Below are 15,560 nucleotides of genomic sequence, written 5' to 3'. Positions count from 1 at the left end.
TATAAACCTTCATTTATAATCCATTTGCAGATAAACAGGAAAATATACAGCAGATGGATTTAAGATACAGCATCACTCAGATGTAAAATCTCAAGTGAATGTCAGACTAAGATCTCGTCTCCATACAAAGCGTCACCGCCCACGTTTCCCCTGACTTTGATGTGTGTTTGGAAGTCTTAACTGCAGACAGCTCTGGTTCACATGACTGACTCAAGCCTGTGTGTCCCATCCAGTCAGCAGCACCCTCAAACGTGCTGACCCACTGTGGAAAAAATACCTTGTAATGCTGTCTAAGGGTTTTCCCTCTGGTCCAACTTTATCTAGTCACAGTACCCAGAACAAACATGCTTTGGAAGGATTACATGGTGAGGAATGATGGTGTAACAGTGGTGGAAATGTCATGTGAAAACCGGTTCCAGCTGAGCGCGATCGTGCAGCTGAGGCTGGAGATAAGGCGGTACGACCCCCTCCTCCCTACGTGAGGCGGTGTGGTGTCAGCAGGGAGACGGCGGCTCTCCTAACACGTGTTATAAGATGATACAGGTTTAAAATGAAGGCCTCACTGTGGTTACACACAGATCGACTTACAGCCTACAAAAGGTGCTGCTGTAGGTCGATTGTGTGAAGCGCTGCTGAACAGAGACCACACTGACTTAAATGAATATAAATGAATATAAAAAAGGAGGAAGAATGTGGGAACAGCACTGCTTCTTTATTTGTACAGGCAGAGTTTGCTGAGCTTACACACTCTGTTGGCCCGAGTTGCATTTAGGAGCAGTCCAGCACAACCATACCGTTCTATTTCAGGCTGATGGTGGGAGGTGGGGAAAGAAGGCTTCACTCCACTCTGCAGCTCATATTAGTGTTACAGACTGAACTGGCAGCTTTCTCACAGTATGATATACAACCCCCCCACCCCAAAAAAAAAAAAAAAAAAAAAAAAAACACCCCACAGGATATAGCACAGGAACAGTCACAGCTTGTGGATTACATGATGAAAAAGGCAGAGAGCAGATTCTTGCAAACAAAACAGGGGTTGTTTTTCCTCCTCTTTATCGGAAGAACTAATCTGATCTGTGTGTATTTGGACCTGAATCACAGATCCAAAGTGAACATGTTCTCTGAATGTGAGATATTGAATAATAACTTCCCCTTGCTGTAAGTGCGGGGGGGGTGTTTAGAGTACCTAACAGTTTTTGACACAACCCTGATACAGTTATGTGTAAAAGTAAAAGTAAAGGGAAAAATAAAAAGTGCTCCTACAGACTTTGTGTCACAAATCGTCAAACAGTGTGTGCTTTCACTGCAACTGCAATCAGTGATAAAAAGATTTTTTTTTAATTTTATTATTATTATTAATGATGCCCATCAGACAAGTGAATAAAATAGGTTTGGCTTATCTCAACACCACATCATGTGATGTTGGGTCAGCTTCTGTAAGAAATGTCTAGCTAGTGATGATGTTTAGCTCACAGAAATATGATTTGAACAAATGTGAATATTTCTACCTGCAGATCTTTGGTATGCCCACCTCTATTCTGAGATAATAACATAAACTGTATATAAAAGATGGAAACAGCCACCATGACACCACACAGTGGTTTCTGGCCTGTGCATTTTGGCCACTCCCGTGTTGGTTTTGTGGAGCTAAAAGTAAACATATTTGCATGAGAGCATAAAGTACTAATGTTATTACATACATGCATGGTAAGCAAGTCAATGCAACACAGAGACACATACTTATTGTAGCTCACTTTTCACAGTCCTCTCTCAGTCCTCTACAGCCTGTCTCTGATTGGTGCAGAACACAGCAGAAAGGCTGACGCTCACAAACAACAACTGTTCCTGCTTCCTTTCACCAGATCTCATTGAAATTCAGAGTCCACTTTAAAATCCTATTACTAACATATTGCCTATATTGCAGAGCCACTGCTCAGATCATCTGATCAAGATCTTTTAATTGTTCCATGCTCTGATTTTAAAACCAGAGGTGATCGCACCTTAGAGGTGGTAGCGCCTGAACTTTGAAACATCCTTCCTCAGCCTGTCAGGTCGTCTGAATCTGTCATTTGTTTCAACCAACTTCTGAAAACTCTTTTCATGGTTTAGCTTTCCTTTAATCTGTCCCCCATTATTTGGGGCCATAGTTTACACCTATTTGTGCGTATGTAGGAATAAGGTGTAACATGTATACATATCTTTATGTGTGGCTTTAACTGAAATTGTGAAGCACTTTGCAATGTGTAATGTTTTTTGCTATACAAATAAACACAGAAGTAAAGGACTAGGCAGTAGAAAACAGCATTATTTTCAAATATTTCCAATAATGCTCCAAAAGGCACCAACAGTCCAGAGGTTCAGTTTTATTCTAATTAGCAGTGATTAGCAGGTAGCAGTTGACCATGTTGATCAGCAACCATGGCCCTAATTTTAAAACAATAACAACAATAATGTTTTTGTACCAGGTTGGAAACATGCTTATTTCTGCTTATTTCAGCCTCTATTGGCCACCACAGGACCTGCTTTTTGTCTTGATTTGTTAGACCTGGAGTTTCCTGCTGATTATTTCAAATTCTAATTCAAAACTGCTCTAATGCTTCTATACTTAATGTGTTAGTGTTTCTTGGTGAATTAATCCAGGCCAGCCCTACTTTCCGGAGATCCCCAAGAAGTCCAGCTCTTTTCAGTTTAGTGTGAACCCCCCCACTGGAATGACAGAACAGATGTCTCCTTGGTGTTTCTGTAACCTGTGTCCTGGCCTCTAGTTACATAACTTCTCCTGCTGACCACAGCAGCATGTCTCTGAGCTGCAGACTGCATGTGACACTCTGTCTCTGAGTTACCAATGTGTAACGTTACATCTGTCCCCTGATACATGTCAGCAGGTATCCCTGGAGTTTAGAGGCTAGCTGTTAAATGATTACCTCTAGGTCATGTTTCAGGTTTATATGAGCTCCATCAGTTAGTGGGTCAGGCCACGTCTGCAGCCGCTGCTTAATAATTAAACAATGTAAAACATAGGGAGGGGAAAAAAGATAAAGCAATGAATTTCATTACTTGACAAAAAAAGAAAAAAATGACTTGTTTGATGTGCTGTTTCACTGTACTATCAAAGTAAAGCTCTTCTCAGACATGGATTACATGGCGGTCTGCTAAAGTGAGACCGCCTGTCAGACACGGGCCACTCAGAAATGACAGTTTCTCATGGCTTTGATGTATCGTAACATGACTGCCTCATTTTGATACTTTAATTACTAGAGATGCCACATCCTGAAAACCATTATTGAAATGGAGTCATACACTGAAGGTCAGTCAGTGGATCAACTCTCATTACACTGGAGAAAACAGGTAACAGCTCACCTGTCTGAACTGAAGTAGTCAACGCGATTTGCTGTGGGAGACATTAATGAAGAGATATTTCTGCTGTGAACTTTTTATTTTTTATTTTTAGAAAGGCCTGTGTCCACCACTGCCAACTTCAAGCAGATGTTTTCGTTTGCTCTGTGAGATTTGTCCTGTAATCTTCAGGTTTTTTGTGTATAGGAAAATAAAAATCAGGTTTAACTTGAATTCCAAAGCCATTTTTTAAACAAGTAAACCTCTTCAACTGCTCCTTAATGCAAATATCTAATCAGTCAATCACATGACTTATTGTATTTAGTCATGTAAACATGTTAAAGACAACTTGTTAAAATTCAAACCAAGCACCACAGTAAGGAAGGAAGGTGATTTCAGAGACTTTGAACTAGAGTTGTTGGTCCCAGATGGGCTGGTCTGAGTGTTTCAGAAACTGGTGATCTGCTGGGATTGAGCAAATAACACTGGTTAGCATCACAGCAAGAGCAGCCTGGGTTTGAATCTATGACCTGGCCAGGGTCTCCCTGTCTGCATGGGTTCTTTGGCTTCCTCCTACAGTCCAGAGACATGCAGTTAGTGTGATTAGGTTAACTGGTTATGTGTGAAGGGCTATTATGTGTTAGCTCTTTGGCAGACTGCCAACTTGTCTAGGGTGTACCCTGCCTCTCGCCCTATAACAGCTGAGATAGGCTCCAGCAGTCCAGAATCAAATAGGCGGAAGAAAATGGACGGATGGATGCAACCAAGGTATGCAGAAGAGCAGAACGATGGCTGCCTCTAGCAGGATAATATGACATGTCACAAACCTCAAACTGACTTCTTGAACAATGATAACAAGTTCAGTGCACCCAAAAGGCCACCAGTCACCTTTGGGGTGATTCACACTCACAGTCAACAAATCTGCAGTCACCGAGGAATGTTCCAATCACAGGATCAAAGCGGGAAAGCAGCCCTGGCCATGCCACCACCTCCCCCGGCTAAAACCCTATTCATTCTAAAGTTTTTAGTTTTCTCATGTTTCTGATTCATGACTCGTGTCTCATAATGAAGCTCAAACTCAGGAGATAAGTGTCTATAATAAAGCCCTCTGATTTATTTTTTAACCTGAAAGATACTTATTTAAAAAAAAAAAAAAAAAAAAAAAAAAAATCAAACATCAACCACTACATTTCATTTCATCAAAGTGGCAAAACAGCACCGGCCTTGCTGCCGCCTCCGGTCACAAAACCACAAGCATTTGCATTTTCCTTTTTATTTGCAACCATCTTTATTATCTCTTCCAGTTCTGGATGTGAAAAGAGGCAATTATTTTCTTTAATTAAATATCTTTTTTAATAAAGTAAAGCAGAAAAGTATTTACAATTTTTCAATTAAACTGTAATCAATGACTGGGGTTGGATATCACAAGCACCTTCTGCCAGCTGAGGAGAGAAAAATATAAATACGGGGGGAAAAACTGCCACATTGTTTCAGAGGAGCAGGGGAAATAGGGGTTACATTAGCATACTTTCTTTAAAAGAAAACTATTCATCGTATATTTACAGAACTCTCCTGAAATGCATTTCCACTCATGGAAGCAAAGAAAGGCCTTAGGATTCGTACTGTTAAACTTTTCTTAAAAGTCCTTTGTCATTAAAGTGGATTTTTGTCTGTATACTTTTTCAAGTTTCAAAAAAAACAAAAAACAAAAACACCAACCGGCTTTGAACGAGGGTGAAACCATGATCCCTCGCTCTTGCTCTCCCTCTCTCGGTCCACAGTTCGTTTTTGAAGCGCAGGAAACAAGTGAAACAGACACATTAGAGGTCGGGGGTGGTGGGATTGAGTTGGGCTGGGGTTTTAAAGGGTAGCATCGCTGCCACCCCTGCAAGCAGCAAAATGGTCAATGTTCATTGCCCCTCTCCTCAGTGACAACGTCCTCAGAAAGTCCACAACCGTTGCATTCACTCATGACTGAAATGTCTCTTAGATGGCTCTTTTCTTTGTAGTTTTCAATTTTTCTTACAAAAAAAAAAAACAAACAAACAAAAAAAACAAAAAAGAAAAAACAAAAAAACAAAACAAACCACCCTTAATCATCCAACACTTTGAAAAGGGAAACAAAAAGCTCTACATAAGCACGTCATGTAGATCCAAACGGCGGACATGTAGCATGACATCTGTCATGTCCACATGATAAAGGGTGAATTCATCAAAAATATAGATGTGAACAGCCTTTTAAAGTCTTCTGTTATATTTTCTGTCTTTAAGCAAAATGTCTTGAGTAGTTTTGCCGTGGCCACAAAAAGCTTTCTGAAAACAACCCAAAAAATAAAAATACTGAAGGAAACAGCATCAGAGCATTCCTACAGCTTTCAACTCTTCTCAGCATTCTCTCTCTCTCTCAAATCTATTCATCTCTTTAGTTAATCCTGTGTTTGTTTCAAAAAAGACATTCGGTTGCACAGAAGAAAAACAAGAAACTGAAAACAAACAAGAAAAAAAAAAAAGGATCGAATGTTCGATCCATAATACAATCTCTCCCAGTTGAAGAAGTTTTTTTTCTTTATTTTTTTTTTCTGTTTATGCAGAAGGATTTTGCTGATTCAGCCTCTTGTGAATCATCAACAGAACATTCGCTCTCCCCATGGGTTTGCCCAGAACTCTCATCGATTCTCCCAGCAGCCCCTAGCTGTTATCGGATTCATCCTCGGCTTCGCGGAGCCACGTGAAGAAGGCAGTGACGGACTTCAAGGCCACGCCCTTCCCCTGCTGTTCGGCGGGGTCTTTGCTGGACTCCCACTTGTAGAAGGCCTCCTCTTTGATCACGTCTTCATCGTAGAGTGTGTCGAAGAACATTCGCAGCAGATCTGATGAGTGAGGAGAGAAAGGAAATGAGGAAAATGGTGAGAAATGAGGAAATGATGCTGATCACTTTCTTAATCTTTTAAGTTGTAGCATGAAGAGAAGCAGAAATCTGAATTTCAAAGCAGTGACAAAGGACAACCTGAGCCTGAATGAGCTACTTACTGGCAGGCTGCTCCATCTGCAACATGAGGGCCTGCAGAGCATACAGAGCCTGTAGTTCCTTCTGTTCGTCCTTCAGGTATTTCTGCAGGAGCTTCGCCCTCCGTTTGATCTGCTCGCTGTCAACCTTGTAGGGATTCTCACCTGTGGAGGAAAAGTTTCAAGAATGTTCACATTTCACTCGGACTACACCCTCTAGCCTGGATTATTTTCACACACTGAGTAGCAGCCCTTTCATTCCTAAAAGTACAACTAAAGTCACACATACTGACAATTAACAGAACATTAAAAAAAAGGAATGAAATAAAAAGATCAAAAGAAAATTTCCTAGCAGATGAGACCTAAATGAAGTCCTGTCAGCTGTGAGGGAACTAAAGGCTCACTTTAAGTAACACATGATTTAACTGATTTCAGCAGTAAAAGGTCCCAAAGTTCAGTAATATGTTAAGAGGACTTAAGAAGCCCATCAGAACTGAAGTGGACCAGGAAGTCTACTAGTCTACTTAGGCTAGTGTTAATAGTGTTTAATGTGAAGAGTGCAGAATGACTCACAAATTGCTGACTGGCAAATGCAGGTCATCAGCGCTCTGACAAACATGTTGGAGGAGGTCTGCTGCTCATCCAGGTTGGCCTACAAAAAAAAAAAAAAAAAAAAAAATCACGTTTATTTACGTGTGCACAAAACTGGAAAACACCATCCAAAATACGACGACCTGTCTGAATCAGCTCTGTCAGTGCTGCGGTTACGAAAGTTGCTTTGTTGAGAAACTAACGATGACACATTTTCAGGTTCTAAAAGTCAGAACCCACATGAGTGGATCTGAAACAAACCTCAATCCAGTCAAAGATCCTCTGGTTGTCAGCCTTGTCCTGGATCAGTCTGTCCAGCTGTCTGGTCAGATCTGCAGCGCTGAGCTCCTTCTTCTTGTCCTTCTCAGACTCATCGCCCAGTGTAAACTCCACATTCTACAGAGAGAGAGAGAGAGAGGGGCATCATGGTCATTTTTCACGACGTTTGTCACATCACATGCTATGAGAATATTTCTTCCTTTTATCCTGCATTACATTAAATGTGATGAGAGGATTGTAACACTGCATATTGGACTGGAGGATTAGATTATTATACTACTATTATTAATGGAACTCATTTAAGATCCATGTGTGGTATTTTAAGATCACATAAACAATGATGATACCTAACATTTGATGAGTTATTACTTTTCACCTCTGGTCATTTTTCTGCATTTCTTCAGCATCTGTCATTACAGTGGTAAGATACTTTTTTTCTCACTTGGATCTGTATGATGTACAATGCTGACATCCTTAATACGCTCAAAAAAACAGAATTATGTAACACTAATTCAAGATAGATTAAAAGAATTGGAGCATGATAACCCTGTGGAGGTTTTCTTTAACTATGTGAACACAAAGTCACGTCCAGATGTTTAGTAATCAGACTCCTCAGTTAAGACCTGAGCTTTAGATTCTTGCTTTTTTCCTTCGCAGTGTTGAATTACATCGAGGATAACCACAGACAGAAGGCTGTTAATGATGAAGGCAGTGAGTGAACCCTCACCTTTTCTGTCACAAACTTGTTGACGTCTACGTCCTCAGGGAGGAAGTCCTTCCACTGCAGGCCTGCCTCCCTCCACATTGTACCTGCCTTTTTATGGCTCTGATGGGAGGAAAGAGATGTTTGTACACATGAATAGATCTTAATCTTGTTTTTTTCTGGGACAAAAGTTTATGTATATATGCTAGCTTTTCAAAAACACAATATGACATAATAATGATCAACTCTTACCATTCCTTTGCAGAGTAAAGTGAGGATGTGAACCAGCAGGACTCCAGCTTTGCCCAGAGGGATCAAAGGCTTTGAGACATCCCTGAAGACACATCAGGCAACCAATGAATTAACCATCAACAAATAGAAATATCCCATTTATTCCTCATCTGAAGTGTTGAGAGACTTAGCAAGTACTATAACAAACCTGAGAAGTTCTCCCATGGGGATGCCTCCCTCTTGAAGCATGGGAGTGATTAGCTCAGCCAGGTAGAGCCAGATATGGGGGATGTCTATCGCCATGTCTTCCGCCACCTCCAGGATTTCCTTAAGCCTGAAAAAAGAAGCACAGTACACGGACATCAAAGATTATTCAAGGGTTAAGAAATACAAGAACAAGCCCAACTTGACTCAGTAGATGGAATTATTAAGCAGCATCGCACCATGCTGGTAGCAACATATGGAAACTCACTGCTTTTTGGCCAGACAGGGGGTTTTAAGATCACGAAATGCTGAAAAATATTCACAAGCCTGACGTTTCCCTGCGGGCCGCTGGTAATGTGGAGTCCTGCTGGTCCAAACTTTACCGGTTAACCCAGCACCTCCCTGGGGGTTCTGTACTCACCCTTTGTAGTACTGCTCCTTTGGTAGGATGCCGGTCTTAATGAGCTGGTGCAGCAGCAGGCCCATATGCTCCCTGGCGATTGTGCTGCGCTCCAGTGTTGACTCCAGCCCGTTTCGTACAAACACAAACAGCAGCTGAGTGCTATTTATCTCCTGCACGCACTGCAGAGCCTCCTGTGGGGACAGACAAGGACAGAAAGACAGCAGTGAATCATAAGCTCCTCTTTTATCCTCTCATGGCTTTAAGTGTAAGAAATAGATGTTCAGGTGTCAACAATGCAGACTTTAGATGATGGAAATACACTGAAACCCTCACTGTGAATAAGAAGACTATTAGAGCAGCATTAATTATAAAGTGCTTTAATTGGTCCACAAAAGCACTTTGTGAATACATTTCACATAAGCAAAGGTAAAAGGTAGTTGTTGTTTTTTGTATTTAATTTTAGGTGTCCTTGCTGTGTGTGTGTGTGTGTGTGTTTAAAAAGCAGCATCAGTGTGTACCTTCATGTCGTTGATATGGAGGTACTCCTCAATGATGGCTGTGGACTTCTTTTCCAACTCCTCCTCGGTCAAGGCAGGCTTGGTGGGGGTCTGGGGAGGTGGAGGGGTGGCAGCTTTCTCCCTCTTCGCTGTTCACAGAACAACAAAAAGAAAGAGAACAGCAAATCAGATTTTAAGCTACATGAAGGGAAAAAAAACAAACAGAAACATTGTTTCCACAGTTATCTTCTTGTAAATCTTCAAACTGAAGTCAACTGAATAATGAGGAGCACAGCAGTCCGGCCAACATTTTTATGTTTGGGGTGGAATTGATTTTTTCCCCTTAACAACAACAACAACAACAAAATTGATTATTTGAAGCTTTCAGAGAATCGTGCACTGATGACAAAAAGAGCTGCAGAAGTCATTATGCAACTTTTAAAATGCAGATTGTTATTCTTAGAGTGCAGTAGCTCTGTATGATTTCAAAAAAAAAAAAAAAAAAAAAAAAAAAAATCATCACCATCTATCTCGTCCTCTGAAACAGACCTTTTTTAACTGATCTCATATTTCATAATAAAAAACATCAAGCAAGCTGGATACCATTAATTGCAGTTTAATTTACTGGCACTGTCCCACAGATGCTGGGAAATCTGGATTTTTTCCCCCCCTGCCCTTGCAGCAATTTTTTTCCATTTGGGCTGACAGATGTGCTGTTCGTCATCTTCCACCTGTTCTTTTCCTTGTGGTCTCAAATAAACAAATAAACTTTGATTACAAACTTTTTAAAAACTTGACCCATAGCGAGTTTCTCAGAAGAAACAATATTGAAAAACGTCATTATTTCAGACTTTATTTTTAAACTGTTATCACTCCCATGGAAACACTTGCTGGCTTCCTCCTTGGACCCAACTGCTTTTTTTAAGTTTCTCCAGTCTGACTATCTCCTTCTTTTTTGCCTCAGTGGTGCAAGTGATTACTGTTTTTGGTTGGCAGAAGCAACAATGCTTTTCTGGTTAATTTAGAGCGAGTCTGCTTCACTAACATATGCATGGCGGTAAGAGCAAAATTGGCCCATGTCATAAATAAGAACGTTTACACGCACATATTAGTAAATGAAGGCCACTGTGCTCATACCCAGAGCTATGAGTACTCTGTACATGTCCTGCAAACAACATCTCTAGAAACACTAACTACATCATGGATGTCATTTTTTCATTCATAAAAAAAAATGTTAATCTAGGGGCATGGACCCCTAACTTTTGCAGAAAGAAGTTTATAATGGTGTGATGATGAGCCCAGGTATCTGAAAAGGGCTATTTTTTTCAAGTCTGGTCTCCTGCTGTCTGATTTCTTTATTTAGTATTGTGAAATATTTTTTAATTTAAGTTTTAAATATTTAATATTATAATGCTTAAGTTATCTCAGGCAGGCTACCATTCTCTCTGCTTCTGGCCCGTTCTCTGCTGTCTCGGTCATCCGTCATGCTCGCCACACGGCGGACTGGATCAGCAGGGCCACGCTGCTCTCTGTCCCGACTCCGCTCCTCCTTCTCCCGACTGAAACTGCGTTTAGTGACCTGGAGCTGGTTTCGATCACGGTCGTCTCGTCGCTCGAAGCGGTCGCTGCCACGATCTGAGCGGTCGAAGCGATCACTTCGTTCTCGACTCAAGCTGTTTCTGTAGAGTTCAGACAAGAAGTCGTACAATTGTAAAATACATCTCTACACACTCACACTATGAATACTGAAAGGTTTGAGCTGGTAATGAGAATTGTGTCCCTTTGCTCACCTCTGAGGAATTCTCTTATCTGTGTCTACTGAAGAGCCTGAGGACAAAGGCTGCTGCAGGGCTGAGAACCTGTTGAGCGTGCTGGTGGCTGGTCGGCTACCCGTCTCTGAGCCTGGGGATTAAAACAGGCACACAATACAAATTAAACTTCAGTTCTGATTACCACAAATAGATAATTCTTTGATATATAAACACATTTGTGGAAAAAACCTACCAGAATCTGCAGGCTTGGCACTTGTGCCACCGCTACTGCCCTTACCCCAGCTGCCCCATGTGCCTTTACCTCCTGGGGCAAGCAGCTGATTGTTGAAGTCAAGAACAGGAGTCTGAGAAGAAAAAGCTGTCATTAGAAGTCTGATATTTTCAATTGATTGTCAAAATGTGCTCACATTGTGTGTGAGAAGAAACCCCCTCCCTCTCTTACCTTAGTGATTTTGCTAAGGCGAGAGGTGTCAATAGGTCTGTTTTTAGAGATGGGCACTGTGTTCCAGCCGTCATCCTGGGGAGAGGCACCACGCCCTGGGGAGTGGGTTCCCCTACGGCCTGGAGAATGAGGGCCTCGACGACCTGGAGAGTGAGGGCCCCGACGGCCTCCACCCATCCTGCCTCCTGAGCCTCCACTGGATTCCTTCTTAGAGATGAGGGCTTGCTGCACCTTCATCTGCTCCCTGTGTTCCTCCAGCTCAGCCTCTTTGTGGATCTGGTCGATGGTCTTGGGACCCTGATCGCCTCGCCGGGGCACCCAGTTATTCTGGAACAAGTACAAGACAGAATTGTGAGAATGATGGGGGGAAACAACAACAAACACACACAAAAAAAAAAAAAAAAAACGAGGATGACTTTGAAAATGTATTCTTTTTCTGTCCATGTCACCATTGTATGAATGAACACAAAGCAGAGCTTATGTACCCTTGTCATTTTGATGAGTGTCTCTAAATCAGTGACCTTTATAACTACAGTGTTCACAGAACAAGACAGCGAGAGAGAGAGTGAGATAATCATTCCAGTCGCGTTTCTGTTTTTGTCTTGAAAGGAAATAAAACATGCAGTATGTGCTCCAATTAAACTGGGCCACTACACTGACACAGAGCAGCAGATTCCAGCTTGAAAAACACTGAAAACAGCAGGTTTTTTAGGACGTTGTGGGAGGGACTGGAAGCCTAACTAAAGGACTGCAACATTCCTTCAAAAGAAAGAAGCTTCAATACCACCAGACTTAACTGGCTTCAGAAAGTTGCACGTAATTGAGAAAAATTGGGGGGGGAAGGGGTGACAGGAAAATTATGAGGCACACATGATGACATAGCATAGGATCACTCAAATCCTGTTACTTCAATTGAGAGAAGATGAATGGATGAATGAACATGCTGCTGTTTGTTGTCTCAGCCAATGGCACAGAGTAGCTCTGTGTTTAGGAGCTGCCCTGCATTAATGAGCTGAAGAAGACTTGTTTTCTTAGCCCATGTATGAGCCTCACACTGGCCAGAGCTGAAGGACCAGTATGGGTGTCTCTGGGCTGTGGACAGCACCATGCAGGGTCACAGACCATATGCAACAATAATGGATGAGTTATGCGTAAAACTCATCGCATTAACACGATTGCACAATTCACAGAAATATAATCACCTTAGTGAAAACATAGTCCTCAACACACACACACACACACACACACCCTACTAAGTTGATGTCTAAAGTCCTTGTATGACAGCACAAGTGATCATTGAGTGAGCCCCCAGAATGTTAAAAAAAAAAGTGGTTTCTTTAAAGCTGAAGAGAAATTGCTGCCAAATTTGTGTGAATTTTGCGTTTTAATGAATTTATGCTAACAAGAACCAAACAAAACAACAACACACAATTACAAAGTAAGCAGGCAATGAAGGCAGCACTAAGTAAACACCTGAGTTTTCCCAGATAAAGTTACTGCTTTTGTCAGTGTCTGGTGGAGTGTAAAATCTTCATTTCCTCATCACAAAGACAGTCTGACAGCATGTAAAGCTACTGAAATGTTCTGTATAAGAGTGCAAACGTAAACCAATACTGATTTGAATGACTTTAGTTTTCTTTCTGATCACAACCACATGCTACAGATTTCCCACAACTGAGTGGAAAAAAATGGTTATTTTGAACTGTTAGTTTCCTGAAACATGCAGCAGCTCCTAATTGGGAACCCAACAGATTTAAATATGATATATGAAATCGCATTTTCTATCATTTTATCTGATTTAATAAAAGTGCCTATAAAATCTCAAGTGTTGCATAGTGGGTCAGGCTTTAAAAAGCTAGATCTTATTTTTGGTCTACTCAAATCATAACATTTATAAATAAGCATTTTTTTTAAAACAACGAATCTACAACCAGAGAGATTTAGTTGGGGGAAAAGGCTTAAGCTCCAAATTATATAAGCAAACAGCTCATTGAGTCCATATGCGACTTTGTTATTTACCCGTCGAAGGTCCAGCACATCCTGCAACATGAAACGGATCCTGGAGGTGGTCTTCCTCTCCTTTATTATTTTCTCCATCTGATTGAAGTATTGGTCCATACGAGGCTGAAGTGGGACACAATAGTTAGGTTAAGTGCATTGTGTGTTTATCAGTCAAAATTATAGAATCTTGGGTTGTATGCATCTCGGTCATCTGTCTCCAACATGTGTGTGTTTTGTACCTTGGCCTTCTCAAAGTCAAGGTCCTTGCCAATGGTGGACAATAGTCTGCACAGGCACTCCAGAGACTCCTCGTCATGGTTTTTGAGCAGCTTGACAATGCAGTCGTGCATGATGACCTCTGTGAGCATTTTCAGCTTGAACAGCTCACCAATGAACTTGATATTGCCTAGAGACCTCCTCCTGGCCTTGTCCTTAGCCTCTTCTAACTCCTCAAGGAGCCGCTGCTTCTCCTCCTCCTGGGAAACAAACACAAAAAAAGGCATTCAAAACAAGTACAGTTAGATGGATCTCAGAAACCTTTCAGATGTTTAACTATTGACTTGACACATGACTTCCTTTGTGCAAATAATACTTCACAATGCAGCATACATACCCCAGATGCAGCTTCCAGCTCTTTCTGCTTCTTCTCGAAAATCTCATCATCATCCTTATCCTTCTCAAACTCCTTCTGGCATCGATTTAGCAGCAGCTTGCGAAAATTTACAGTGGCTCCTGGTTTATCTGGAATTTCGACTCTAAGCTGAAAAAAGCAGAGAAAGAAAACACAAGTTAAGTAAATGGCAAAAGAAGACAGGGTGCAAGCTCAGTGTTGCAGTGGCTCCTCAGTCCCTCAATCCCATCACTTAGATCAGTGGCCCAGACACGTGGCACTAATTTGAGTTCATCACTGGAGACTCAAAGACATTTGTAAACTAGCAGTACGAGGATTGACACCACTGCAAAAGCATTGTTGCATCTGCCAACCCCAGTGTCAATCTATTACAAACCATGATGTCACTTTTGCGGTGGAGTTCGGGCTTCCTGCATTGCCAACAACTACATTTCAGATCGAACAATGTTATTTAAAACAACAACAACAACAAAAAAAATATATACATGCGCGCGCACACACACACACACTTATACATATAAAAAATATACAGTACAGAGTTCTCTCACTTCAGAAGTTCAATTTAAAAAAAAAAAAAAAAATGGTGCCCTACAATACCCCCAAGACCCACAGCAATGGTCGCTTCGCTCACTGCTTAAACATTGTCTCACAGTCACTTCTATTTATTTCAATAAGGCACAGGAAGCCACTGCTGCACTGGCACATAAGTGCTGATATTAGAGGAGAAAAGTCAAAACGGGAACCAAAGACGTTGCTGAGTGTTATTCTGCAAAGTTCTTTCAACAAAGCCTCAAGTTTTCAAACAGTCCCAAGGTCTCCCTTGGTGTATCTGTAAATGTCTGAGCTCCGGTGCTGGAAAATAATTAAAATGGTGGCAAAAACCGACCGGACACTGTACAGATGCGGCTGTAGCACACCGCGCTAAGTTACAAAATCGAGAGGTGCATGACCAGCCAAAGTGCCGGCAAGATTGTTGCGTGCGACAAAGGATGTGATGTCAAACTAGGCACAGCAGGTAGCGCAAAGTGAGCATAATGACTCTGTAAGAGTACATCTTTCACCATGTTACTATGCTGTGATTGCAAGTAAGTAGGTAACATTTTATTTGTATAGCACCTTTTCAACACTAGAATCACAAAAGGACCACAAATTGCTCGACTGCATTGCAGCCACTCCCCAACTCTCTGTGAATGGTACTCATGGCCATTAATCTTGACAATTTGCATATTAATGATCGTGAAACTGACCTCAAGGCCTTTTGTTACTCAGTGGTGCTAGTTTCAGTCACTATGCAAATGCACGGTTTGTGAAGGTTGGAGAAACCTGCAGTCAGCTGATACCATTTTAAATGTTTAGCTAATATCTATGTTCTGCTATGTCACGTTAATCACTCATAGCTGTGTGTGAATAAGCTTAAAAGTGATTTTGTGTTCTGTGTTTGGTAAAGCATGTATTACTTTCTCT

General features: G+C 41.4%; 1 protein-coding gene and 1 non-coding gene across 10 annotated transcripts in view; both read right to left on the bottom strand.

The window, feature by feature from the left end:
* Positions 1–4,599: 4,599 nt before the first annotated feature.
* The window catches only part of LOC120729474 (eukaryotic translation initiation factor 4 gamma 1-like), a 37,882-nt gene continuing 26,921 nt past the window's right edge, over positions 4,600–15,560 (bottom strand). For all 9 annotated transcript variants that reach the window (XM_040025070.1, XM_040025089.1, XM_040025100.1 and 6 more), the window contains 16 exons: positions 14,079–14,225; positions 13,705–13,941; positions 13,484–13,588; positions 11,465–11,791; positions 11,255–11,366; positions 11,041–11,152; positions 10,688–10,929; positions 9,272–9,399; positions 8,772–8,944; positions 8,355–8,480; positions 8,168–8,249; positions 7,940–8,038; positions 7,195–7,329; positions 6,916–6,994; positions 6,367–6,507; positions 4,600–6,206 (listed from right to left, as the gene is read on the bottom strand). In XM_040025070.1, the coding sequence (XP_039881004.1) occupies positions 6,025–6,206; positions 6,367–6,507; positions 6,916–6,994; positions 7,195–7,329; positions 7,940–8,038; positions 8,168–8,249; positions 8,355–8,480; positions 8,772–8,944; positions 9,272–9,399; positions 10,688–10,929; positions 11,041–11,152; positions 11,255–11,366; positions 11,465–11,791; positions 13,484–13,588; positions 13,705–13,941; positions 14,079–14,225 (2,427 nt within the window). In that variant the 3' untranslated portion in view covers positions 4,600–6,024. The remainder of the gene's footprint in view (positions 6,207–6,366; positions 6,508–6,915; positions 6,995–7,194; positions 7,330–7,939; positions 8,039–8,167; positions 8,250–8,354; positions 8,481–8,771; positions 8,945–9,271; positions 9,400–10,687; positions 10,930–11,040; positions 11,153–11,254; positions 11,367–11,464; positions 11,792–13,483; positions 13,589–13,704; positions 13,942–14,078; positions 14,226–15,560) is intronic.
* On the bottom strand, positions 14,304–14,378 carry LOC120730008. The gene has a single exon (XR_005695035.1). It is a non-coding gene; the product is annotated as a small nucleolar RNA SNORD66 (small nucleolar RNA).

Source organism: Simochromis diagramma, unplaced genomic scaffold (assembly GCF_900408965.1).
Source record: "Simochromis diagramma unplaced genomic scaffold, fSimDia1.1 OVJJ01000348.1, whole genome shotgun sequence".
NCBI classification, from domain to species: Eukaryota; Metazoa; Chordata; class Actinopteri; order Cichliformes; family Cichlidae; genus Simochromis; species Simochromis diagramma.
Note: the sequence above shows the minus strand (reverse complement) of the source record. Positions and strands in the feature narration are given on the sequence as shown.